General features: G+C 45.5%; 1 protein-coding gene across 1 annotated transcript in view; it reads left to right on the forward strand.

The window, feature by feature from the left end:
• Positions 1 to 1,645: 1,645 nt before the first annotated feature.
• Positions 1,646 to 25,696, forward strand: part of LOC144102303 (uncharacterized) — a 64,193-nt gene continuing 40,142 nt past the window's right edge. Inside the window, exons 1-6 of the mRNA XM_077635606.1 lie at positions 1,646 to 1,741; positions 8,419 to 8,468; positions 8,536 to 8,699; positions 10,965 to 11,116; positions 22,930 to 23,065; positions 24,242 to 24,331. Coding sequence (XP_077491732.1) covers positions 8,447 to 8,468; positions 8,536 to 8,699; positions 10,965 to 11,116; positions 22,930 to 23,065; positions 24,242 to 24,331 — 564 coding nt within the window. The 5' untranslated portion in view covers positions 1,646 to 1,741; positions 8,419 to 8,446. The remainder of the gene's footprint in view (positions 1,742 to 8,418; positions 8,469 to 8,535; positions 8,700 to 10,964; positions 11,117 to 22,929; positions 23,066 to 24,241; positions 24,332 to 25,696) is intronic.

The raw sequence follows: 25,696 nt of genomic DNA on the forward strand, positions 1-25,696 counted from the left end.
TCTCGATGGCATAGACCACTGGGACACCGCTGCAGCCTCTCGCTCTGCGTCTTCTAACTCGTAGCCTCTGGCACAATGTGGTTTAAAGCAGAAGCATTAAGGCTCTCATTACCCAGAAAATTCGGCATGGGTGCTGTGGGCTAAAAAGCTGGCGACCCATCCCCCTCCTTGGGCCATCATTTAGGTCGCATGACCTTTCGACGTCATCACAATCTGCCCACCGGATTGTGAGCAAACTGCTCGTCCTGACAGGTGGCACTTAAATTATTGTTTGATCCTGAGAGGTTGCTGTTTCAAGCACATCCTCCACCTGTGGCGATGTCTGCTTCTACCCTCTACAGTCTCGGTGTCCTCCTTGAAAGCCAATGCTGGGGTCAATCACCCAGTGCTGCAAGCTTCTACTGTCTACACAGTTTTCGTCACGTCGGTGGATTCGACCTCGACACTGCATCCCCAGCATTTCCAAGCCACACAAAGGTAACGTGCCAGAGCTGCACGCATTAATGCGATGGCGTTACCTCCCGTTCGATGTGAAACCAGGTGTCTGTGGGGTGATAATCCCCGTTGGTCGAGAGGGTCGCGACGTCACAACCACATGACCTTGTGCAGGTAATGATCGCATAGTACAACAGTGATGACGTCACTACACAATTCTTCATTGACCTACTGGGTCGTGACGTCATTCAGCCACCATTACACAGTGGCGCTCAAGAAAGAAAAGCAACTGCACCAAAAAGAAAAATTGTCTAGCCGAGACCTGGACCAATGCCCCTTAGGTCGAGCCGAGCGTGCTACCTCTCGACCACCGAGGAAAGGTTACTTTGACTTGTGTAATGCGAGGCGTTGCGTGTCTTGCAAAAAAAAATCAAAACAGAAAAAAGCAATAAAGAACAATGTATGCGTCGCGGAGTGATACGCATAGAGTAAGTCTCCACTATGCTCTCTTGGAATAGCATGCGCTTATTAGTTTATCGTTACGTCTCGAAGTCATATATTGATGTTTCAAAGCCACTGTTTTTTATGCATGCCTGAAACGAGCTTCTGAATGTATTTGCACGGGACGCCATACTGTTCGTAGCACCCCGAAACTTGGCGGAAACTGCACCGTTCCTTCCTTTTTATTGCATCTCCGTCGCCGCCGTCATGTCATCATGGCACTCGGCGGGTATTGCTGTTCAGAAATGTAGTCAATAAGAGTGGGAAAAATAAAAACACACGGTCTATCTTTTTCCCACGTTCTCATCACCTCCATCTAGCTCCCGTTGAAATTGATATTCTGCTTACATGCTTTAGCTGAGCTGGAAGCTTTTTTTTTTATGGTCACAGCAACTCTAGTCTCTGTCATCTGAATCACGGTAATATTTTTTCAGGGGCACAGCTGTGGCTCTGTAGCTTTAGATTTAGGCTGCTGAGCCGAAGGTTGCAGGCTCGAATCCCATCCATGGCAGCCATGTTTCGATGAAGGTGAGGTTGAAAGGGCAGCCGAGTGTTGTGTTGTGTCGTTTAGCATTTAGAAGGTCAGGTGGTGAAAATAAATTCGGAGCGCTTCACTGCATGTTCTGCCTCAAAGCGCGAGTGCAGCTTCAGATTGTTAAACCCCGCGCCCACTGTACCATACTCTATCATGCCTGCTGTTTTCCTTCTGACACAGACATGGAAGCGATTAAGGTTGCCTGGATTGGTGGAGCCACATGTGCCTGCCCTGAGCTCGGCAGTCCTCGAAGACAGTGGCTTAAACAAGGTACGAGTGAGGGACGTCACAATAGGGGTTGCTCGGGGAGCTGTGTACACTTGCACCAGCGTCTCAGGCCGACAAAATCGACTGATTGGTCTTAGTTTGGAGTTGCATAGCACTTACCTGGCTGCTCACACTTGACCCCCACAAGAAGTGTGCAGCTGCCTAGGTTCTGTCTGATGGCTGGTATTTATAGTAGAGTCTGTTCAGCCAAAGATTTATGGATGTACAAATTAATATTCCACTGACTACATGTGCTCAACTGTGACACGCGGTCTCGGCACCGTGCCGCTTTGCCCTCTTGTTACATGCAGTCTCTTCAACGTAAGCATATTAGCACGGAACAGCCTCTGTAAGTGCTCCCATATCGCTCCTGATATCCACTAACTGCGATCTCTGTGCACCTGTTATCGTCATATCTCACTATTCTGTCTGCTTGCCTGCTACCCTGGAATGCGTCCCTAAATCTTTCCTCGGCATCCATTCTTGACACTGTAATGTGCCACCTGCTATCTTCTGAAGCATCAGTGAGGACAATGAAGCTGGCCTGTATGGTTAGACTACTGCCTCCTATAGCGACAGACACTTATACTTTCACAAAAATATTGGCCTTTATAGGCTAGAAAAGGTAACAAAATAAAATGCAGGTGTCGCCACCGCCCCCCATTTTCGCAAGTAAACTGGGTGCGTAAATGCAGGTGTTTGTAGATATATTAGGCACTAGGCTACATCGCAGTTCACTTCAAATAAGTGACCACGAAGTCCTCTTTGGTGCAGTTGTCACAAGTTCAAGTCGAGTTGCGGAAAAATTTTTTGAAATAATTTTCTCAGTAATAAATGCATCATTCGGTTTCGGGTCGACAAATGCGAACATGTAGAGGAAGAGACATAGAATTTTTCTTTTACTGGGAAAAAAAAATTTGGATGGAGTTGTTTCCAGTCTTCCTTTAATGCATCTCGTCAACTGGGGCACCACAAAATACACGCGCTTTCGAGAAGTTTGCTAACAAAGCAACCTCTCCAGTGCACATAACTCATCGAAATAGCCAAACTTTATTGAGCCACAGCACCAAGGGTATAACTACATTTTCTAAATATTACTTACGGTGGGCTATACACCTCTAAATAATTAAGGAGCTAACTGCAACAGTTAAAAATGTCCTGTTCAATATTAGTTAACCATCCTGCTAGTTAGCACGTATTGGCTGTATTCTGATGTACTACATTGCTGATGATGCTATGCTTAGAAAAGTGCTGTTTGAATTCAAAAAGCCTATTTTTAAAAATTGTTTAAAATCTTGCGATCGTGTTTAGCCAACAGAGGCATGAGCGGTGCAGGGAAAACAAACCCATAACCCTTGATACTTAAACAGTAAATCTAATGGTGTGGGCAGATGGGAGTTCGAAAGGTTGGGAGAACTGTCTGGTAATCGCAGGCAGGTGCAGGACAGGGTTAAGGAGGTCGGTCAATGGGAGAGACCTTTGTCCTGCAGTGGATGTATTAGGGATGTGCGTGTACGGCGCACCAAGTGGAGCGCCCCCTAAACTTTTATACATTGCACACCATGGTGTGAAGCCCCATCTTTGAAGCGGTGCCTGCTCATGCGACGGCAGCATTCCGGACGACCGCGGAAACAGCAGCTCCCCGTGGCAGAGCTCAGGCATGGTTTCCCAAGAGGACAATGTCCTGCTTGGAACATATACAGGGTGTTTCACCACGCATCATCCTGTACGGCAAAAGGAAATAGTCCAACGTTTGTGTTTTCGAAATGAGTATGGCATTGAGTTCGGTTCGAGGGAAGACAATGCTATCAAGAAGTTGTCACCGTGAGAAGTAGATTTTTTATATCTTATGGCTAAGAAAAATTCGTATAGATTATGAACCGGTATGATTTTGAATCGCTTAAACAGTTATGCGGTATGTGCACGGTATTCAACGTTTGCTATGTAACGTACTGCTTTTTTTTGCAGCATGTATATCTTGTGCAGGTCAGTTTGGGTAGCAGTGCCCCAGACAAAGAAAAAGTAGTTAACATACAACACGAATAATGGGTTGTATATTATTCATTTAATCGGTACAGGTAGATAGGAGCGAAATTTCACGAGCATTCCGACGCACTTTGATAAATTGTGTAAAGTCGAGCTAATGTGAGGTTCCCAGCTCATGTTCTTGTTAAAGAAAATTCCTAGTGTTTTTACTGTGTCTACCACGCCTATAATAGAGTTGTCTATTTTTAGTCTAAGGTCTAATGTAACAATGCTCTGCCGGTAATAAAAAAGGACCGCTTTTGTTTTCTATTTATTATCAGGAAATTTGCTGCACTCTTATGATTTCAACTTTTCTTGTACACTTTTTATGTTTGAAATGAACAGTTGAATGTTAATTCCTCTAAACAAGAGACTCGTTTCTTCTGCATACAGAAGATATTTTGGAAGGTTGCTGATATCTATTATGCCGTTTTTGTATAAAATAAACAATAGCAGTCCTGGTCCTAAAATACTGCCCTGTGGAACTCCAGTGGTTATAGGTTGAAGGGTTTTTGGTGCTGCTCTATTGTTACAGATTGATATCGATGCTGTAGATAAGACTTGAGTAGTCACAATGCACTGCCACGGATTCCATCTCTTCCTAGCTTGTTGAGTAGTATTTGATGGTTGAGGTTATCAAAAGCCTTCGAGAAATCCACAAAAACACCTATACACATTTCCCTGTTTTCAAGTGCCTCGAGGATTATCTCTTTTTGCATTAGTAAGGCTGTTTCAGTGGACCTGTTTGGGAGGAAACCGTGTTGTGACGGATTAATGAGGTTAAGCTTATTGCAGAAGTTCATGACTCTTTTATGAATAACTCTTTCTAGGCCCTTAGAAAAAATCGACAGAATAGAAATCGGTCAATAGTTGGACATCTCGTTTTTATCGCCACTCTTGAAAAGTACAATTACTCTGGAGATTTGCATTAATTTGGAAAAGCAACCTGTTGACAAAGCCAGATTATATATATAAGTCGGTAGGGGGGCAATAACATTCAGCACATATTTAACTGGAAGAATTTGTATGCCATCAATATCGCGTGTTTTTCTATTTTTCAATGAGTTGAATATATTACATAACTCGCGTTCATTTCTCGGATCAAAATAAATGCTGCAGTTATTTCTAGGAATTGTGCAGCTCAAAGATTGAGGGTTTTGAGAACTGTTGACAACATCTTTAAATAATTTGTTAAACTCTTCGAGTTCTGTGCCCTGTATGCGGCAGCCCTGAAAAGCAAGATCTTTTATAACTGACGATGATGGGGTTGTGCTTAGCAACTTGTTTAGTTTTTTTCATAGGTCTGCACTATCTTTAGAGGATTCCCATTAGAACTGATGTTGCAGGAAACGCCGCTTTTTATTTCTCAGGAAGGAATTCAGCTTATTTCTATATTACCTAAATATTGTGAGCCTTCCAGGGATCTTCTTCTTTCACTTGTATGTACCATCATCATCCCACGGCTCTACCTGTGGCATGCGCCTCGAGTCCGCCATTAGAATAAACACCAGGCACGGCCGTCTTGCCGTCTCGGCCTAGCCTTCTTCCACAAAGGTCCTGCCGTCTCGGCCTGGTCTTCCTTCAAGATATTTTTAAATCTTAAAGTGACCTCATTTTGACAACCTTTTTATTTAATCTAGCCTTCTTTTTTATTCCTCTCAAAAACATTCACAGCTGATCCAGGGCTTTTGGTTGCTATGATGCAGCTTTAAAATCATTTGTCTAAATTGTTCACAGTAAATTTGCTCAAAAATGAATATGAATGTTTCATATGCCTCAACTGCAGTGTCACAGTAGAATGCATCATTCCAGTTTTCACTCACAAGACTCGAGTAGAAAGATTCCAATGTTACAGAGGTGATGTCCTGGATGATTACTGTCGTCAAACGACATGTGGCATGCGTTCTTTTATCTTTACATTCAACAGAAAGGTATATCGGAAAGTGGTTGCTTATGTCATTACATACAATTCCAGATATTGCTTTTTTTGTATCAATGTTGGTGATAAAACGTCTATCAAAGTCTCTGTGCACATTGTAACACATGTTGCAGTTTTAGTAAAGATAGCATGACCATTTGCTTCTACTGTCAAAAGAAAGGTCTCCTGAGCAGTGCAAGATTTTAGCACATCATTGTTGAAATCTCCCACAAGTAATCATTCTAAATTATTTGCATTCATGTAGTTGAATAGTAATTCAGTGTGAGAAATGAATTTATTGAATTGACCATTTGGTGGTCAGTAGATCATGCAGTAGATGTATTTTCTCGATTTCAAGCATAGGCATTCAATATCTTCAGTCAACAAACACATTTCAGGAATTATTTCACATTCTAGATTATTTTTGATGAGGATTTCAATTCCTTCACCTTGTTCATTAGGTCTATTTAGGAAGAAACTATTATATTCATCACGCCTGTAAACCTCTGTATCCGATGAATACCACGTTTCTGTCAACATTATTACATCGAAATCAAAAACAAATTCATTTAGAAGAATAGAAAGCTCATCTTCATGCCTTGCTGATCTAATATTCAGATGAAAAGAACTGAAGCCGATTTTTCTCGATGTATATTAAATGTGGTGTTTATGTCGTACGGAGGCCCGGCCATTTTACAGACGAGATGCAAAATATAAACAAGTGAAGACACTTCAACCATTTTTTCCACGTCCTGAGCATTGCGAAGGTACAGAATCGATGACGACTCTTCCTTCCTGGCAAGAACCCTACCATTGCTTGTCCAGACAAATTTCCATCCTTTTGCTTTATTTTGTTCAATAGCCATGCCAAGTACTCGTTTTAGTGCTGGACAAAGGTGCTCGTTGATGAACAGGGGCGAGCTCGTGAAGAGACGATGCTGGCATGCGGACACTAATCTAGAGTTTGCACTGTCTACCCAGCGTCATTGCAAAAGAACATCATAACCCATTCGCATCTATGTGCAGTGCGGCCGTGCCAGCTTTCCACATGGTGTACATAGCCCCACGTATACAGACGCCCACACACTTATCCGTTCACTCTAAACACGAATGAGCCAATGTATGAGAGTAAAAAGGAGTAAGCTATCCTGTAGCACACTCTTTTTAGGCTCAGTGCATGCTGCTCAATTTCTGGAATCCATTTAGATCACCAAGTGGAAAGAAAAATGATAGGTGTAACGTTAAGAGACCGGAAGCGCAGCACAGTGGGTAAGGGAACAAACGCAGGTTAATGATATTCTAGTCGAAATCAAGAGAAAGAAATGAGCTTGGGCAGGGCTGTAATGTGAAGGCAAGATAACCGCTGGACCTTAAGGGTAACGGGAGTGTTTTCCAAGAGAAGGCAAACGTAGCAGAGGGCGGCAGAAGGTTAGGCGGGCGGATGAGATTAAGAAATTCACAGGCATAGGGTGGGCGCAGCTGGCAAAGGACAGGGTTGATTGGAGAGACTTGGGAGAGGCCTTTGCCCTGCAGTGGGCTTAGTCAGGCTGATGATGATGATGATGAAATACACGGAATGCTTATACTCTTGGCAATGGAAATATTCATGGCCAGCTTTCTTAGACAAAAAAATTTTAATGTTGAAATATTGTAGGTGTTGTTATATGAAAATGTTGATGATAGTGGTCTATTAATCCGATGAGTACCAAAATCTTTCTTTTAGAATGTTCCTGTAACTCTAATCGAGCAGTTAAGACTGCTATAGTAAACCGATGGGGAACGCTTTTGACGACTGCAAAAACGTTAATAGCAAAAGATTTAAGCCTGCCAATGGGAGATCTGTGGATATATTGATTGTTATAGTGAAATCTTACAATGTACAAAAAATGCATTCATAAATTGGTTCCCATTCAAAAATGCTTTTATCCAGGATTGTTGTATATGTCCCACTGCAAAGCACAATAACCTAATGCAGGCAGTTAAGGGAGGGAGTAGGCTTTCAGATGTGGCGCCAGAGGTCTTGAGTTTAGCATACAGAGGGCCAAACTACACTTTTGAGAACCTACCTGGCTCATCGTTTAAGTGTAACTAGTATTCACATTGCATAACCATCTTTTGTTTGGAACTTATTCTGAGCGCGCTGCTGGGTTGCTTGATCATTTTTAATAGCGAAACTTCTAATACTTTTACGTTAGCTATGTAGCCCTGCGTTCTTCTGTAGAATCCACAGCATCAGCCGCGAAACCTTTAATTGCTGAATAAATTTATTTGAACCTAAATAATTTTATTTCATTTATTTAATTAGAAGCCCACCTGCCAACCGTGGCGGCTGGCATCCACCTGCCACGATTGAAAGAAAATGACTAAGCGTGGTTCTAATTAACTTGCAGTTCATTACTGTACCTCACAGACAGCAAATCTTTCTTCGATTCCTCTCACAGTGAAAAGGATCTAAAAATAAAAGAAAGCTCACCATCCCATTTTACTGCAGACTCACTGTGAGAACGGAGAACCCAATTATTTCTGATGATTTGCTAGCATTCGTCATGTTTATTGACTTAGACTGAAATTTGGGCCAATTTGGTTGTCGCAACACCGCAAAACTTAACGGATAGAGAGAGCAAGAAGTCGGAACGACTGAGCGCTGCGTCGTGTTTTGTGCTGCATCGTGTTTTGCGCTGTCGCAGCAATGTTAAAAAAGTTTCCACATAACTCGCACATTGTTTGTCCAATGCAGGTGCCTGCCTCTGTCTCCCATCAGGCTCATGTACTCCTCGCCATTAGCAGGTACGTGAATCACTTGGGTTCATTACAAAGGGCGTTAGCAGATTGTCGACTTGCATTTACTTTGCAGCGTCATTCAGGTTGGTGCACGAAGAGCCCGAACTCGAGTATCGAGCAGCGGCCTGCTTACGTCGGCTGTGTCTGAAACGTTATCATCACGTGGGCGCCAGCGACAGCCGCGACCCACTTCATCTCAGCCACAGCAGGGATGGGGAAGGAGAGAGGCTGTTGCAGGTGAGCAAGTCTGCTGCTTCTTTCTTTCTAGTTTCTTCCATCCCCTTTTCAAGTCTAGGCTAACTTGGGACGTCAGCAACATATGCTCACTACATCGCACTTTGCCGAGCACATCCACACCCTGCACAATCCCAGGGTGAGCACACAGTATAAAGTCAAATTCATCTTTATAAGTCTCCCCATTTGGGCTCTTCCACGTCCACTTCCTGTTCTCTCATTTGTGGAAAGGAGGTATTTAGTATCCATATCTTATTTCTCTGTGAAATCTAATACCCCCCTGCCCATCAATACAGTGTACCGTGATTACACTTAAAGGGACCCAAAAAGCGGGTCTCAATAAAGGCACGATATGTCTGGAATGTTAAAAGACGACGGTTCATAATTATCCCCCAGCAAGAAATATTTCAATGCGTTTTGTGGAAGCTGAGTTATATGCAGACAAAATTTGAACTTCCGCGTATTCGCGCCTTTCCCTCTGCTCTCGCACGTCAAGACCGCGATGCTTCTCCGCCGGCCCCTCCCCTACCTCTGCCGGCTGCGGCGCGCACGGAGTGGCCGCGGCCGTGGTACCGCATGATGTCTGAAAGAATTTGATGCTTTGAACCAATGATAACCCCCGGCTGCTGACGTCATTTGCAAGGCGTGACGTCGTCTACCAGGTTTTCGTGCAAAAGCCCGGCACTGCGCGTCACCACGAGGTGCGAAAGCGGGAATTTTTAAAAATTTATTGTAAATTTTCCGCTCGCTTTTGAGTTATCATATGCGGCATGTACGCTCGGTGGCCTGTACTCTACATAGTGCAAGCTTTTTAAAGGCAAGCTCAACCACCCCTTTCTGTGGCCCTTCAACACATTGCCGATACCACGTCTTCATAGAAACTTTCTACTATCTGCTCGTCATCGGCTGGATGTGGACCCGATGGCCTATACCACTTTGGATTTGTACCTCTTATTAAGCATAATTATGATAACTTCCACCCTCTCGTTAATGCTATAGAATATTCCTTAATATGTTTTCTGCTATACGCTAGCCTATTGACCAGGAATCTCATACCCAGTTCTCATCTGTACGCTAAATGATAGCGTAGCATGTGTTCACACTTTAAGGCTGTATATGCTTCATCTGCCCTCTTACCTAACTAAAACCTATGACAGCTCATTTAATACCCTCTAGTTCCCTGAACACATTATTCTGGAATATATGGTGCTGTATTGATGTTCTGTCACTTGCTTGGCAATTAAAGAAGCCTCACCTGTGTGCGGAACAGGCTAAATTTATTATTGGCCAACATTACATACTGATCTGAGCCATATAATGTGCAGTTTTCAGTGTATGTCATTTTATTTTTTCACGCTATTTTTATAATCTACTGCGGCCCCATGTTCCTTCTTAATAGGCTAAACTCCAGAGATGTTGGGACAGGGCATTGCTTCAGCCAGTCGCAAAGATAGAAAAAGCGGTACATTCAAGTTTAAATCTTCATTTCATTTCCGACCTTTATGGCAGGGGAAGAGGTATGCACCTATTAAGGGAGTATGGAGTCGATAAAAGACTGATGAAAAATCAAGAGATCGCCCTGGTCGTCATGCGGGCTTAGGAAGTGGGCCAGTTAGAGGCTGTTCATAATATTTTCTGGATGCAACCTTTATGGAGACGAAGAAAGAACACACTGGAAACGTACAGTTCTCACAACTGGTTTTGTTGGACAGAAAGTGGATGCTTAAATGCGCTGTGAATCTGGTGTCGGTTATAAGATTCCCTTCCTGTACGGACTTGCATACATAGAGACTGGTCGATGTTTGAACATTCTTCTTGAACAGCATAGTGTAACGACAACACCTCTTCCGAGATACTCTGCCGCGAATGCAGAAACTGCCGGCTTATTATTCAAAAAACGATATTCTAGTTTCAACAATAGCACACGAGAGGTTTTTTTTTTTTCGTTTTGACACGTGTAAATTGTCTGAGCAAGCCATATCACTCTTGTTGTCAAAGAAAGAAATATGCTATCTTTGAAGAGTCTTTTTTGTTTTCTTTTTTAGGTGTGAATTGGTAACTTGTGGTTTTTTCTGTTGCCGTTGTTGTGTATTGTATGTAAATATCTGTTTTCTTTTCAATAGAAACCAGTTGTGAGAACTGTGCATGTTCTGTGTATTTTTTCTTCGTCTTCTTAAAGTTAGCACCAACAAAACATCATGAACTACCTGTTGCTGCCATCTGCAAATGGATGAATAAACAGCCGCTAACGCAGGCATTTCTTTGCAGAGCCAGGGCCTGCTGCGCCCGGTAGCACTGGGCAAGCTCACCGAACAAATGAAGCCAGCGTCAACGTCTGAAAAGCTGTCGTCACCTAGACGGCCGCTACGGCACAGGACGTTGTCTCGGCAAAAGGATGTGGGCGGTGGGCTATTTCCAAGGTGAGTCAAGATATGTACTGCTTTAAGAAGAAACCCGATCAATGCTGTTTATTATCATTGTCATTTGAGTAGAAAGATTCCAAGGTTACAGGATCCTGGATGATTACTGTCGTCAAACGACATGTGGCATGCGTTCTTTTATCTTTACATTCAACAAAAAGGTATATCGAAAAGTGGTCGCTTATGCCATTACATACAACTCCAGATATTGCATTTTTTGCATCAATGTTGGTAATAAAAACGTCTATCAAAGTCTCTGTGCACATTGTATCACGTGTTGCAGTTTTAGTAAAGATAGCATGACCATTTGCTTCTACTGTTTAAAGAAAGGTCTCCTGAACAGTGCAAGATTTTAGCACTTCATTGTTGAAATCACCCGCAAGTAATAATTCCAAATTATTTACATTCACGTAGTTGAATAGTAATTCGATATGAGAAATGAATTTATGGAAATGACCGTTTGGTGGTCGGTAGATCATGCAGTAGATGTATTTTCTCGATTTCAAGCATAGGCATTTAATATCTTCAGTCAACAGAGACAGTTCAGGAATTATTTCACATTCTAGATTATTTTTGATGAGGATTTCAATGCCCCCACCTTGTTTATTAGGTCTATTTAGGAACTATTATATTCATCACGCCTGTAAACCTCTGCATCCGGTGAATACCACGTTTCTGTCAACATTATTACATCGAAATCAAAAACAAATTCATTTAGAAGAATAGAAAGCTGACCTTCTTTATGCCTTGCTGATCTAATATTCAGATGAAAAGAAGTGAAGCCGATTTTTCTCGATGTATAATAAATGTGGTGTTTATGTCGTACGGAGGCCCGGCCATTTTACAGACGAGATGCAAAATATAAACAAGTGAAGACACTTCAACCATTTTTTCCACGTCCTGAGCATTGCGAAGGTACAGAATCGATGACGACTCTTGCTTCCTGGCAAGAGCCCTACCATTGCTTGTCCAGACAAATTTCCATCCTTTTGCTTTCTTTTGTTCAATAGCCATGCCAAGTACTCGTTTTAGTGCTGGACAAAGGTGCTCGTTGATGAACAGGGGCGAGCTTGTGAAGAGACGATGCTGGCAAGCCGACACTAATCTAGAGTTTGCACTGTCTACCCAGCGTCATTGCAAAAGAAAATCATAACCCAATCGCATCTACGTGCAGCGCGGCCGCGCCAGCTTTCCACATGGTGTAAATAGCCCCACGTATACAGACGCCCACACACTTATCCGTTCACTCTAAACACGAATAAGCCAATATATGAGAGTAAAAAGGAGTAAGCTATCCTGTAGCACACTCTTTTTAGGCTCAGTGCATGCTGCTCAAGTTCTGGAATCCATTTAGATCACCAAGTGGAAAGAAAAATGATAGGTGTAACGTTAAGAGACCGGAAGCGCAGCACAGTGGGTAAGGGAACAAACGCAGGTTAATGATATTCTAGTCGAAATCAAGAGAAAGAAATGAGCTTGGGCAGGGCTGTAATGTGAAGGCAAGATAACTGCTGGACCTTAAGGGTAACGGAGTGGCTTCCAAGAGAAGGCAAGCGTAGCAGGGGGCGGCAGAAAGTTAGGTGGGTGGATAAGATTAAGAAATTCACAGGCATAGGGTGGGCGCAGCTGGCAAAGGACAGGGTTGATTGGAAAGAGACTTGGGAGAGGCCTTTGCCCTGCAGTGGGCTTAGTCAGGCTGATGATGATGATGATGAAATACACGGAATGCTTATACTCTTGGCAATGGAAATATTCATGGCCAGCTTTCTTAGACAAAAAAATTTTAATGTTGAAATATTGTAGGTGTTGTTATATGAAAATGTTGATGATAGTGGTCTATTAATCCGATGAGTACCAAAATCTTTCTTTTAGAATGTTCCTGTAACTCTAATCGAGCAGTTAAGACTGCTATAGTAAACCGATGGGGAACGCTTTTGACGACTGCAAAAACGTTAATAGCAAAAGATTTAAGCCTGCCAATGGGAGATCTGTGGATATATTGATTGTTATAGTGAAATCTTACAATGTACAAAAAATGCATTCATAAATTGGTTCCCATTCAAAAATGCTTTTATCCAGGATTGTTGTATATGTCCCACTGCAAAGCACAATAACCTAATGCAGGCAGTTAAGGGAGGGAGTAGGCTTTCAGATGTGGCGCCAGAGGTCTTGAGTTTAGCATACAGAGGGCCAAACTACACTTTTGAGAACCTACCTGGCTCATCGTTTAAGTGTAACTAGTATTCACATTGCATAACCATCTTTTGTTTGGAACTTATTCTGAGCGCGCTGCTGGGTTGCTTGATCATTTTTAATAGCGAAACTTCTAATACTTTTACGTTAGCTATGTAGCCCTGTGTTCTTCTGTAGAATCCACAGCATCAGCCGCGAAACCTTTAATTGCTGAATAAATTTATTTGAACCTAAATAATTTTATTTCATTTATTTAATTAGAAGCCCACCTGCCAACCGTGGCGGCTGGCATCCACCTGCCACGATTGGAAGAAAATGACTAAGCGTGGTTCTAATTAACTTGCAGTTCATTACTGTACCTCACAGACAGCAAATCTTTCTTCTATTCCTCTCACAGTGAAAAGGATCTAAAAATAAAAGAAAGCTCACCATCCCATTTTACTGCGGACTCACTGTGAGAATGGAGAACCCAATTATTTCTGATGATTTGCTAGCATTCGTCATGTTTATTGACTTAGACTGAAATTTGGGCCAATTTGGTTGTCGCAACATCGCAAAACTTAACGGATAGAGAGAGCAAGAAGTCGGAACGACTGAGCGCTGCGTCGTGTTTTGTGCTGCATTGTGTTTTGCGCTGTCGCAGCAATGTTAAAAAAGTTTCCACATAACTCGTACATTGTGTGTCCAATGCAGGTGCCTGCCTCTGTCTCCCATCAGGCTTGTGTACTCCTCGCCATTAGCAGGTACGTGAATCATTCGGGTCCATTACAAAGGGCGTTAGCAGATTGTCGACTTGCATTTACTTTGCAGCGTCATTCAGCATGGTGCACGGAGAGCCCGAACTCGAGGATCGAGCAGCGGCCTGCTTTCGTCGGCTGTGTCTGAAACATTATCATCACGTGGGCGCCAGCGACAGCCGAGACCCACTTCGTTCCTACCACAGCAGGGATGGGGAAGGAGAGAGGCTGTCACAGGTGAGCAGGTCTGCTGCTTCTTTCTTTCTAGTTTCTTCCATCCCCTTTTCAAGTCTAGGCTAACTTGGGACGTCAGCAACCTATGCTCACTACATCGCACTTTGCCAAGTACATCCACACCCTGCACGATACCAGGGTGAGCACACAGTATAAAGTAAATTTCATCTTTATAAGTCTCCGCATTTGGGCTCTTCCACGTCCACTTCCTGTTCTCTCATTTGTGGAAAGGAGGTATTTAGTATCCATATCTTATTTCTCTGTGAAATCTAATACCCCCCTGCCCATCAATACAGTGTACCGTGATTACACTTAAAGGGACCCAAAAAGCGGGTCTCAATAAAGGCACGATATGTCTGGGATGTTAAAAGACGACGGTTCATAATTATCCCCCAGCAAGAAATATTTCAATGCGTTTTGTGGAAGCTGAGTTATATGCAGACAAAATTTGAACTTCCGCGTATTCGCGCCTTTCCCTCTGCTCTCGCACGTCAAGACCACGGTGCTTCTCCGCCGGCCCCTCCCCTACCTCTGCCGGCTGCGGCGCGCACGGAGTGGCCGCGGCCGTGGTACCGCATGATGTCTGAAAGAATTTGATGCTGTGAACCAATGATAACCCCCAGCTGCTGACGTTATTTGCAAGACGTGATGTCGTCTGCCAGGTTTTCGTGCGAAATCCCGGCACTACGCGTCGCCGCGACGTGCGAAAGCGGGAATTTTTAAAAATGTATTGTAAATTTTCCGCTCGCTTTTGAGTTATCATATGCGGCATGTACGCTCGGTGGCCTGTACTCTACATAGTGCAAGCTTTTTAAAGGCAAGCTCAAACACCCCTTTCTGTGGCCCTTTAACACATTGCCGATACCAAGTCTTCATAGAAACTTTCGACTATCTGCTCGTCATCGGCTGGATGTGGACACGATGGCCTATACCACTTTGGATTTGTACCTCTTATTAAGCATTATTACGATAACTTCCACCCTCTCGTTAATGCTATAGAATATTCCTTAATATGTTTTCAGCTATACGCTAGCCTATTGACCAGGAATCTCATACACAGTTCTCATCTGTTCGCTGAATGATAGCATAGCTTGTGTTCACACTTTAATGCTATATATGCTTCATCTGCCCTCTTACCTAACGAAAACCTATGACAGCTCATTTAATACCCTCTAGTTCCCTGAACACATTAGTCTGGAATATATGGTTCTGTATTGAGGTTTTGTCACTTGCTTGCCAATTAAAGAAGCCTCACCTGTGTGCGGAACAGGCTAAATTTATTATTTGCCAACATTACATTATGATCTGAGCCATATAATGTGCAGTTTTCTGTGTATCTCATTTTATTTTTTCACGTTATTTTTATAATCTACTGCGGCCCCATGTTCCTTCTTAATAGGCTAAACTCCAGAGATGTTGGGACAGGGTGTTGTTTTCAGCCAGTTGCAAAGATAGAAAAAAAAGAGGTACATTCATGTTTAAATCTTCATTACATTACCGACCTTTATGGCAGGGGAAGAGGTATGCACCTATTAGGGAGTATGGAGTCGATAAAAGACTGATGAAAAATCAAGAGATCACCCTGGTCGTCATGCGGGCTTTTTTTTTTTTTTTTCAAAGTTTATGCCTGTTATCCAACAGCATAGAAAGGTGGGCCAGTTAGAGGCTGTTCATGATATTTTGTGGATGCAACCTTTATGGAGACGAAGAAAGAACACACTGGAAAGGTACTGTTCTCACAACTGGTTTTGTTGGAAAGAAAGTGGATACTTAAATGCGCTGTGAATCTGGTGTTGGTTTTAACATTCCCTTCCTGTACGGACTGGCATACATAGAGACTTGTCGATGTTTGAACATTCTTCTTGAACAGCATAGTGTAATGACGACACCTCTCCCGGGATACTCTGCCGCGAATGCAGAAACTGCCGGCCTATTCTTCAGAAAACGATGTTCTAGTTTCAATAACAGCACACAAGAGAGGTTTTTTTTTTTAGTTCACATACGTGTAAATTGTCTCAGCAAGCCATATCACTCTTGCTGTCAAAGAAAGAAATATGCTATCTTTGAAGAGTCTTTTTTGTTTTCTTTTTTAGGTGTGACTTGGTAACTTGTGGTTTTTTCTGTTGCCGTTGTTGTGTATTGTATGTAAATTTCTGTTTTCTTTTCAATAGAAACCAGTTGTGAGAACTGCGCATGTTCTGTGTATTTTTTCTTCGTCTTCTTAAAGTTAGCGCCAACAAAACATCATGAACTACCTGTTGCTGCCAGCTGCAAATGGATTAACAAACAGCCGCTAACGGAGGCATTTCTTCGCAGAGCCAGGGCCTGCTGCGCCCGGTAGCACTGGGCAAGCTCACCAGCTGTTTTCACCTAGACGGCCGCTACGGCACGGGACGTTGTCTCGGCAAAAGGATGTGGGCGGTGGGCTATTTCCGAGGTGAGTCAAGATATGTGTACTGCTTTAAGAAGAGACGAGATCAATGCTGTTTATTATCATTGTCATTTGTTTTGTGGTTGTAAGTGTACTAATGCCAAGACTGGAAGACTGGCAGGTTTTTCCTGAACCTTCAATCAGATTTCACTGCCTGATTTATCTTCACTACCAAAACGATAGCAGTAACTGGCTAAGCATAAAACATTGAGTTCTCCAAAAGCTGACGTATGCTGGAGTATATTAATGCCATAGCTTTAAAAAGCCCGTGTTGCAGAATTCTAGCGTCGTCTGTTCTCTGTGTCATTGACTGTGAGCGAAAAATTCACGGAAAATTGCCAGAGAAGCAAGCCTTCTAGGCCATGTCATCACAACCTGCCCACCGGATCGTGAGCAGGTTGTCCACCGTGTCAGGCGGCAGAATGATTTTGTTGCGAGAGGTTGCTCGGGAAGAGCAACCTTGGTTGCACAAGCCCGATTGGTGGCAGCACCTGCCATTGCAGAGCAATGGCGCTTAGCTTTACTGCTGCGCACCACTGCGCAGGGAGTGGTATGAGGACTCCCAAGGATCTATGAATATAAAGTCGAGAATGACCGATTCTGCATATGTGGGCACTAACCTATTACCGCTATCACGTTATGCCCTGAAGGCGGAACTTGCTAGTTTCCCCTCCAGTTTTTACTAATACAGAAAGAGCTGCACGAGCCTCTCGGTGCCGGTGTCCCACTGAAGCCTAATAGGGAGGGCTGCACCCGTTACTTTTTGTTAATGGCTGTTAGTGGCTGCGGTACACACAGGTCCATCTCGACAGGCATAGCTATGGGGTGCGAGGGGATGGCCTTGTCCGTATACTGGGACCTTCGACGACTTACTTGGCTACAGCGTGCAATTTTAACAGCTTTCACTGAATGCCCCAAGTCGCTGGGTTTAGCACTGCTGAATTTTCATTAACATCACAATCATTCGTGCCTGCAATGCTTTTACAAGAATTTTGTTGAAAGAACTGGGAGGGATAGGCCTTTCGGGAGAGTAGTCAGTGGAGACAGCTCAGGAGAAGCAGTGGCTCCCCTTCTCCACAAATACAGGCAGACATTGTTCGAATACCGCAGATGGAACATGACACAGTATTCATCCGAAAACTAGCAAACTTCTTGATCTGAATGGTGGCCTGCATAAAATGGTCAATGCTGTTCCTTTCTTCAAACTAATTTCCATTTTTATAGCCTCTGGCAGGATTCAAGCCTTTGGCGGCGCATAGAAATCTGCTTCCTTTCTCGATGGCATAGACCACTGGGACACCGCTGCAGCCTCTCGCTCTGCGTCTTCTAACTCGTAGCCTCTGGCACAATGTGGTTTAAAGCAGAAGCATTAAGGCTCTCATTACCCAGAAAATTCGGCATGGGTGCTGTGGGCGAAAAAGCTGGCGACCCATCCCCCTCCTTGGGCCATTTAGGTCGCATGACCTTTCGACGTCATCACAATCTGCCCACCGGATTGTGAGCAAACTGCTCGTCTTGACAGGTGGCAGTTAAATTAAAGTTTGATCTTGAGGGGTTGCTGTTCCAAGCACATCCTCTACCTGTGTGTGATAAAGTTGAAGTGTGGCAAGTGCACTGCACGCACTCGCGCGCTTGGGGGGAGAGAAGACGATGAAGTAGGAGAACACAGATCGGCTCGACCGTATGCTACGTGTACTGTTTCATTGCTGATTATCATTACTACGATACAACATATTTTGGCGACGAGGATGCTGTTTTGATTCGGGACCTTCACGTGGCCTGCTCACCATCCGTCATGAGCTTTTCTGGGCTTCAGCCACCACCACCCTTCCTGCCGACTCCTGGTCGTCCTGCCCTTCCATGGGAGCAATGGGAGCTGGCGTTCCGGAATTACATGCTGGCCTCTGGTGCCTCTACTCTGGGCGCGGACAGGCGGAAGGCCATCCTGCTGAATTGCCTCGGACTGGAAGGTCAGCGCATTTTTTATACATTGGCGCCGCCGTCGTCCACTCCAGTGCCTACAGCTGCGGCTTCGCACTCCGGTGACGAGGTGCCCCGCCTTGACGAATTTGATGCGGCGTAATCCATCCTGTCGGAGCATTACAAATCGTCCGTGAATGTAATCGCCGCACGTCATCGCTTTCGCCGTCGAGTTCAGGCTCCAGGAGAGACAACCGATGAGTACATTGCTGTCCTTCGCAGCCTTGTCGGTGACTGCAGGTTTGGGACCATGGCGGACGATATGATCAGGGACCAGCTGGTGGAGAAGACCTCGAGTTGCCATCTGCGTGAGCGCCTACTCATAGAAGGCTCCTCCTTGACTATGTCGCGCGCCATGCTTCTTGCTCGACAGTGTGAGCAAGCTTCCCGGGAAGCCAGGGAATTGGCTGAGGAGGACGCTCCAGTACATCGTGTGAGATGCGAGCGCGGATCGAGACAAACACCACCTCAGGCCCATTGCTGCAAGTGCCAAAGTCAACCATCACAACCTGCTGCTGCAATACCAGAGCGCATGTGCTACCGCTGCGGTTCTACAACTCACCTAGCGAACAACCCTGCATGCCGAGCCCGCAACCGCAAGTGTCGTCGGTGCGGCAAGGTGGGCCATTTCGACTCTTTCTGCAAGTCGTCCGACCGTCCTGTTCAAGCTCAGCAAGTTGCAGATACTGCTGACACATCGTCGATGCCGGATGGCTCCAGCAGTGCGTCTATTCTCAATGTTGAAAGTCAAAAAAACGGAATTTTCGCCTCAGTTCTGATTGAAGGCAAGTTCATCCGCTTTCTGATTGACACCGGCTCATCTGTGTCAATTATTTCTGAAGATCTATACCACCGATTCTTCGCTAAATGTTTCCCGCTTAAATCAACTGCAGTTCAACTATTGGACTATTGTAAGTCTCGGATAATAGTCCAAGGGTGCTTTGTTGCCACAGCAAAGTTCCACGACCGTACCGCCTGCATCCTGTTGTACGTTGTCTCGGGAGGCACAACGCTGCTGGGCCTGGATTCCATTGCCGCTCTACAAATGAAGATCAATGGTGCATCGTTGGAATGTCTTTCCATGACACCTGATACGCCTCTGTTACCTCCTGAGCTATGTCCACACTTCGAACATCTCTTCTCCAAGGAACTCGGAGTTGCTCGTGGCTACGTGCACAAAGTCAGAGTGTAAGATTCCGTTTCTCCTGTTGCTTGCAAGCTCCGACGGCTGCCGTTTGCCATTCGTCAGCAGGTGTCCGAGGAACTCCAGAAGCTTGAAGCTCAAGACATCATTGAACGGGTCGACGCTTCCAAGTGGATTTCACCCATAGTCGTGGCTCGGAAAAAAGATGGCTCCATCCGAATGTGCGTCGATTCGCGTGAGCCGAACAAGGCTATTGTGGTCGACAGTTTTCCTTTGCCTCAAACGGAAGAACTTCTACATAGCTTGGCCGGGTCACAGCGTTTTTCGAAGTTGGACCTTGCCTTGGCTTACCATCAAGTACCACTTAGCCCTGAAAGTCGGGAATTGACCACATTCATTACCCATGATGGCCTCTTCCGCTTCAAACGAGTGTGTTTCGGCCTTGCTTTGGTGCCTTCGGCTTTTCAGAAGATGATGCACTTAATTTTAAAAGGGTGCAAAGGTGTCCTCTTCTACATCGACGACATCATAGTCCATGGCACCTCCCGACAGGAGCACCTGACCAACCTTCGTGCTGTTCTCGAGCGCCTGTCCCAAGCCGGACTCAAGCTCAACCACAAATGTGTCTTCGATGTTCCGAAGCTCACTTTCTTGGGGCATGTTGTCAGCGGTGAAGGACTGTTTCCGCTTTCTTCTGCCATCGAGGGTATTACGAAGGCTCCGACTCCATCTAACATCAGCGAGCTTCGCTCCCTCCTTGGACTTGCGGGTTTCTACTCCAAGTTTATCCCGCATTACTCCGACGTCGTTGAGCCTATGCGCGCCCTACTTCGAGGCAGCGACTCTGCCTTCACTTGGACTGCTGCTGCGGATTCAAGCTTCAAACTACTGAAGTCCATGTTGACGTCATGTGACGTGTTGCATTTTTTTGATCCTGCCCTTCCCGTGGTCGTAACGACTGACGCTTCCGGATATGGCCTTGGGGCAGTGCTTCAGCAAGACAACGGCCATTCCCTGCAAACTGTTGCGTTTGCCTCCCGTACCTTGACACCCCAAGAAAGAAAGTACTCTGTTGGTGAACGTGAGGCCCTAGCTTGCGTTTGGGCGTGCGAACGGTGGCACGTGTATTTGTGGGGCCGGTCTTTTGTTCTACGCGCCGACCGCAGTGCACTTGTCATTTGGCTGTCGACGAAAGGAACGGGCCATCGGCCGTTGCGATTTTCACCTTGGTCGGCTCGCCCGTTGTGCTACAACTACACTGTAGAGTACCGCAAAGGCAATGACAACTCTGTTGTGGATGCTCTGTCTCGCCTTCCCTTACCGACCACATCGTGCAGTGAGCCCAGTGAGTTCCACGCCACTGACGACGACTTCGTCTGCCTGCTATCGCCAGCCGTGACTCTACAAGAGCTTCAAGAGGCAACCATCAGCGACGCGGCAGTTGCTCAAGCCATTCAGTTTACATCGGCGACATGGCCGGACAAGAAATCCCTACCGGAGAACCTTAGGCCATACTATCTCCTGCGCTCGGAGCTGTCCGTCGTGCAAGGCGTCTTGTACCGAGGTGACAGGCTCGTCGTTCCCGAAAGTTTGCGATGACGCCTCATGGACATCGCGCACGAGTCACACCCCGGGATCAGCCGCACGAAAAGTCGACTGCGAGAGCTCTACTGGTGGCCGCGAATGGACGAGCACATCGAAGAAATGGTACGGACATGCGTCGTGTGCCAGTCCTGTGACAAATCGGCTCGTCCGGTGGCAGCTCCTCTGCAACCTGTCGCCTTCCCAGAGAAACCTTGGGATAAGGTTGTCATTGATATCGTGGGGCCTTTCGACCAAGCTCCCAGTGGCTGCCGCTTCGCGATTACTCTCATGGATTATTACAGTAAGTGGCCAGAAGTTGTCTTCGCTGATGCCATCACAACTCAAACCGTTCAAGAATTCCTGCTTGGCCTCTTCGCTCGTGAGGGTTACCCTCAAGAGATTGTCTCTGACCACGGACCTCAATTTTCATCGATGGCCATTCAAACTTTCCTCCGCGATCAGGGGATACGCCATTGCTACTCTTCAGTGTACCATCCCCAAGCTAATGGACTCGTTGAACGATTCAATCGAGTGCTTAAGTCCTACATTCAGCTAGCTCTGTGCGAGCGACGCGACCTACGTACAGCAATTGTGGACTACCTCGGTGTCTACCGCTGTACGCCCCATGCCACGACAGGAATTGCACCAGCTGTCCTACTTCATGGCCGGTTGCCCCGCACAAGACTTAACGTCGTAGGACTGCCGGATCAGTCCTTCTCAATGGATCCGACAAAAGCGCTTAAGCTTTTGCGGCAGAGGCTTGACGAGAAACAAGCGCAATACAAGCTTTATGCGGACCAGCGGAGTGGCGCCCAGTGTCGTGACTTTCAGATTGGCCAGTACGTGCGTGTCCGCAAACCAAATGTGCGAGGCAAACTGTCAGCTCGGTTTTCGGAGCCTAGGAAGGTTGTGGAGCAGCGTGGACCTGCATCTTACCTGCTGGATGATGGGCGAGTGTGGCACTCGTCCAAGTTTTCTGCGGTTCGCCCAGAAGTAGTTCAGCAGCAACTGTCCTCCTCAGCTCCAGCGGCCCTTTTCGCTGATATTTCGCCGCCTATCGACGGCAACCGAATGCCGCCGCCCAGTCCACAGTCCGGAACCGTGGTCCAGGGTCCTTCTTCGAACACGCCTTCAATCCATATGATGCCAGCCGTTCCGCCCGCTCCGGAATCGGCAGCCGCTCCTCAACCCTCGTGTAGTAAATCCACAGCGGCAACTGCGGCTTCACCTCCTACGCCGCCTCGCCGAAGTACTCGCAAAAAGAAGCGGCCCGCATGCTTCAAAGACTATGACATCCGCTAGACATTTTGTTTTTTTTAAGTGCGGCGGAAATGTGATAAAGATGAAGTGTGGCAAGTGCGCTGCACGCACTCGCGTGCATGGGGGGAGAGAGGACGACGAAGTAGGAGAATACAGATCAGCTCGACCGTATGCTACGTGTACTGTTTTATTGCTAATTATCATTACTACGATACAACACTGTGGCGATGTCTGCTTCTATCCTCTACAGTCTCGGTGTCCTCCTTGAAAGCCAATGCTGGGCTCAATCACCCAACGCTGCAAGCTTCTACTGTCTACACAGTTTTCGTCACGTCGGTGGATTCGACCTCGACACTGCATCTCCAGCATTTCCAAGCCACACAAAAGTAACGTGCCGGAGCTGCACGCATTAATTCGATGGCGTTACCTCCCGTCCGACGTGAAACCAGGTGTCCGTGGGGTGATAACCCCGTTGGTCGAGAGGGTCGCGACGTCACAACCATATGACCTTGTGCGAGTAATGATCACATAGTACAACAGTGATGACGTCACTACACAATTCTTCATTGACCTACTGGGTCGTGACGTCATTCAGCCACCATTACACAGTGGCGCTCAAGAAATGAAAGCAACTGCACCAAAAAGAAAAATTGTCTAGCCGGGACCTAGATCAATGCCCCTTAGGTCGAGCCGAGCGTGCTACCTCTCGACCACCAAGGAAAGGTTACTTTGACTTGTGTAATGCGAGGCCTTGCGTGTCTTGCAAAAAAAATCAAAACAGAAAAATGCAATAAAGAACAATGTATGCGTCGCGGAGTGATACGCATAGAGTTAGTCTCCACTATGCTCTCTTGGAATAGCATGCGCTTATTAGTTTATCGTTACGTCTCGAAGTCATATATTGATGTTTCAAAGCCACTGTTTTTTATGCATGCCTGAAACGAGCTCCTGAATGTATTTGCATGGTACGCCATACTGTTCGTAGCACCCCAAAACTTTGCGGAAACTGCACCGTTCCTTCCTTTTTATTGCTTCTCTGTCGCCGCCATCATGTCATCATGGCACTCGGCGGGTATCGCTGTTCGAAAATGTAGTCAATAAGAGTGGGAAAAATAAAAACACACGGCCTATCTTTTTCCCACGTTCTCATCACCTCCATCTATCTCCCGTTGAAATTGATATTCTGCTTACATGCTCTAGCTGAGCTGGAAGCTTTGTTTTTTGCATGGTCGCAGCAACTCTAGTCTCTCTGTTATCTGAATCACGTTAATATTTCTTCCAGTGCACAGCTGTGGCTCTGTAATTTTAGAGTTAGGCTGCTGAGCCAAAGGTTGCAGGTTCAAATCCCATCCATGGCAGCCATGTTTCGATGAAGGTGAGGTTGAAAGGGCAGCCGAGTGTTGTGTTGTGTCGTTTAGCATTTAGAAGGTCAGGTGGTGAAAATAAATTCGGAGCGCTTCACTGCATGTTCTGCCTCAAAGCGCGAGTGCAGCTTCAGATTGTTAAACCCCGCGCCCACTGTACCATACTCTATCATGCCTGCTGTTTTCCTTCTGACACAGATATGGACGCGACCAAGGTTGCCTGTATTGGTGGAGCCACATGTGCCTGCCCTGTGCTCGGCAGTCCTCGACGACGGTGGCATAAACAAGGTACGAGTGAGGGACGTCACAATAGGGGTTGCTCGGGGAGCTGTGGACACTTGCACCAGCGTCTCAGGCCAACAAAATCGACTGATTGGTCTTAGTTAGGAGTTGCATAGCGCTTACCTGGCTGCTCACACTTGACCCCCACAAGAAGTGTGCAGCTGCCTAGGTTCTGTCTGATGGCTGGTATTTATGGTAGAGTCTGTTCGGCCAAAGATTTATGGATGTACAAATTAATATTCCACTCACTACTTGTGCTCAACTGTGACACGCGGTCTTGGCACCATGCCGCTTTGCCATCTTGTTACATGCATTCTCATCAACGTAAGAATATTAGCATAGAACAGCCTCTGTAAGTACTCCTCTGTAAGTACTCCCATATCGCTTCTGACATCCACTAACTGTGATCACTGTGCACCTGTTATCGTCATATCTCACTATTCTGTCTGCTTGCCTGCTACCCTGGAATGCGTCCCTACATCTTTCCTCGGCATACATTCTTGACAATGTAATTTGCCACCTGCTATCTTCTAAAGCATCAGTGAGAACAATGAAGCTGGCCTTTATGGTTAGACTACCACCTCCTATAGCGACAGACACTTATACTTTCACAAAAATATTGGGCTTTTTAGGCAAGAAAAGGTAACAAAATAAAATGCAGGTGTCTCCACCACCCCTATTTTCGCAAGTAAACTGGGTGCGTCAGTGCAGGTGTTTGTAGATGTACCAGGAACTAGGCTACATCGCAGTTCACTTCAAATAAGTGACCACGAAGTCCTCTTTGGTGCAGTTGCCACAAGTTCAAGTCGAGTTGCGGAAAAATTTTTTGAAATAATTTTCTCAGTAATAAATGCATCTTTCGGTTTCGGGTCGACAAATGCGAACATGTAGAGGAAGAGACATAGAATTTTTCTTTTACTGGGAAAAAAAAATTTGGATGGAGTTGTTTCCAGTCTTCCTTTAATGCATCTCGTCAACTGGGGCACCACAAAATACACGCGCTTTCGAGAAGTTTGCTAACAAAGCAACCTCTCCAGTGCACATAACTCATCGAAATAGCCAAATTTTATTGGGCCACAGCACCAAGGCTTTAACTACGTTTTCTAAACTCGAAAAACTGATATGGATATTACTTACTGTGGGCTATACACCTCAAAATAATTAAGCAGCCTAACTGCAACAGTTCAAAATGACCTGTTCATTATTAGTTGACCATCCTGCTAGTTAGCACGTATTGGCTGTATTCTGATGTACTACATTGCTGACGATGCTATGCCTAAGATAGTGCTGTTCGAATTCAAAAAGCCTATTTTTAAAAATTGTTTAAAATCTTGCGATCGTGTTTAGCCAACAGAGGCATGAGCGGTGCAG

This window comes from Amblyomma americanum, chromosome 8, assembly GCF_052857255.1.
Source record: "Amblyomma americanum isolate KBUSLIRL-KWMA chromosome 8, ASM5285725v1, whole genome shotgun sequence".
NCBI classification, from domain to species: domain Eukaryota; kingdom Metazoa; phylum Arthropoda; class Arachnida; order Ixodida; family Ixodidae; genus Amblyomma; species Amblyomma americanum.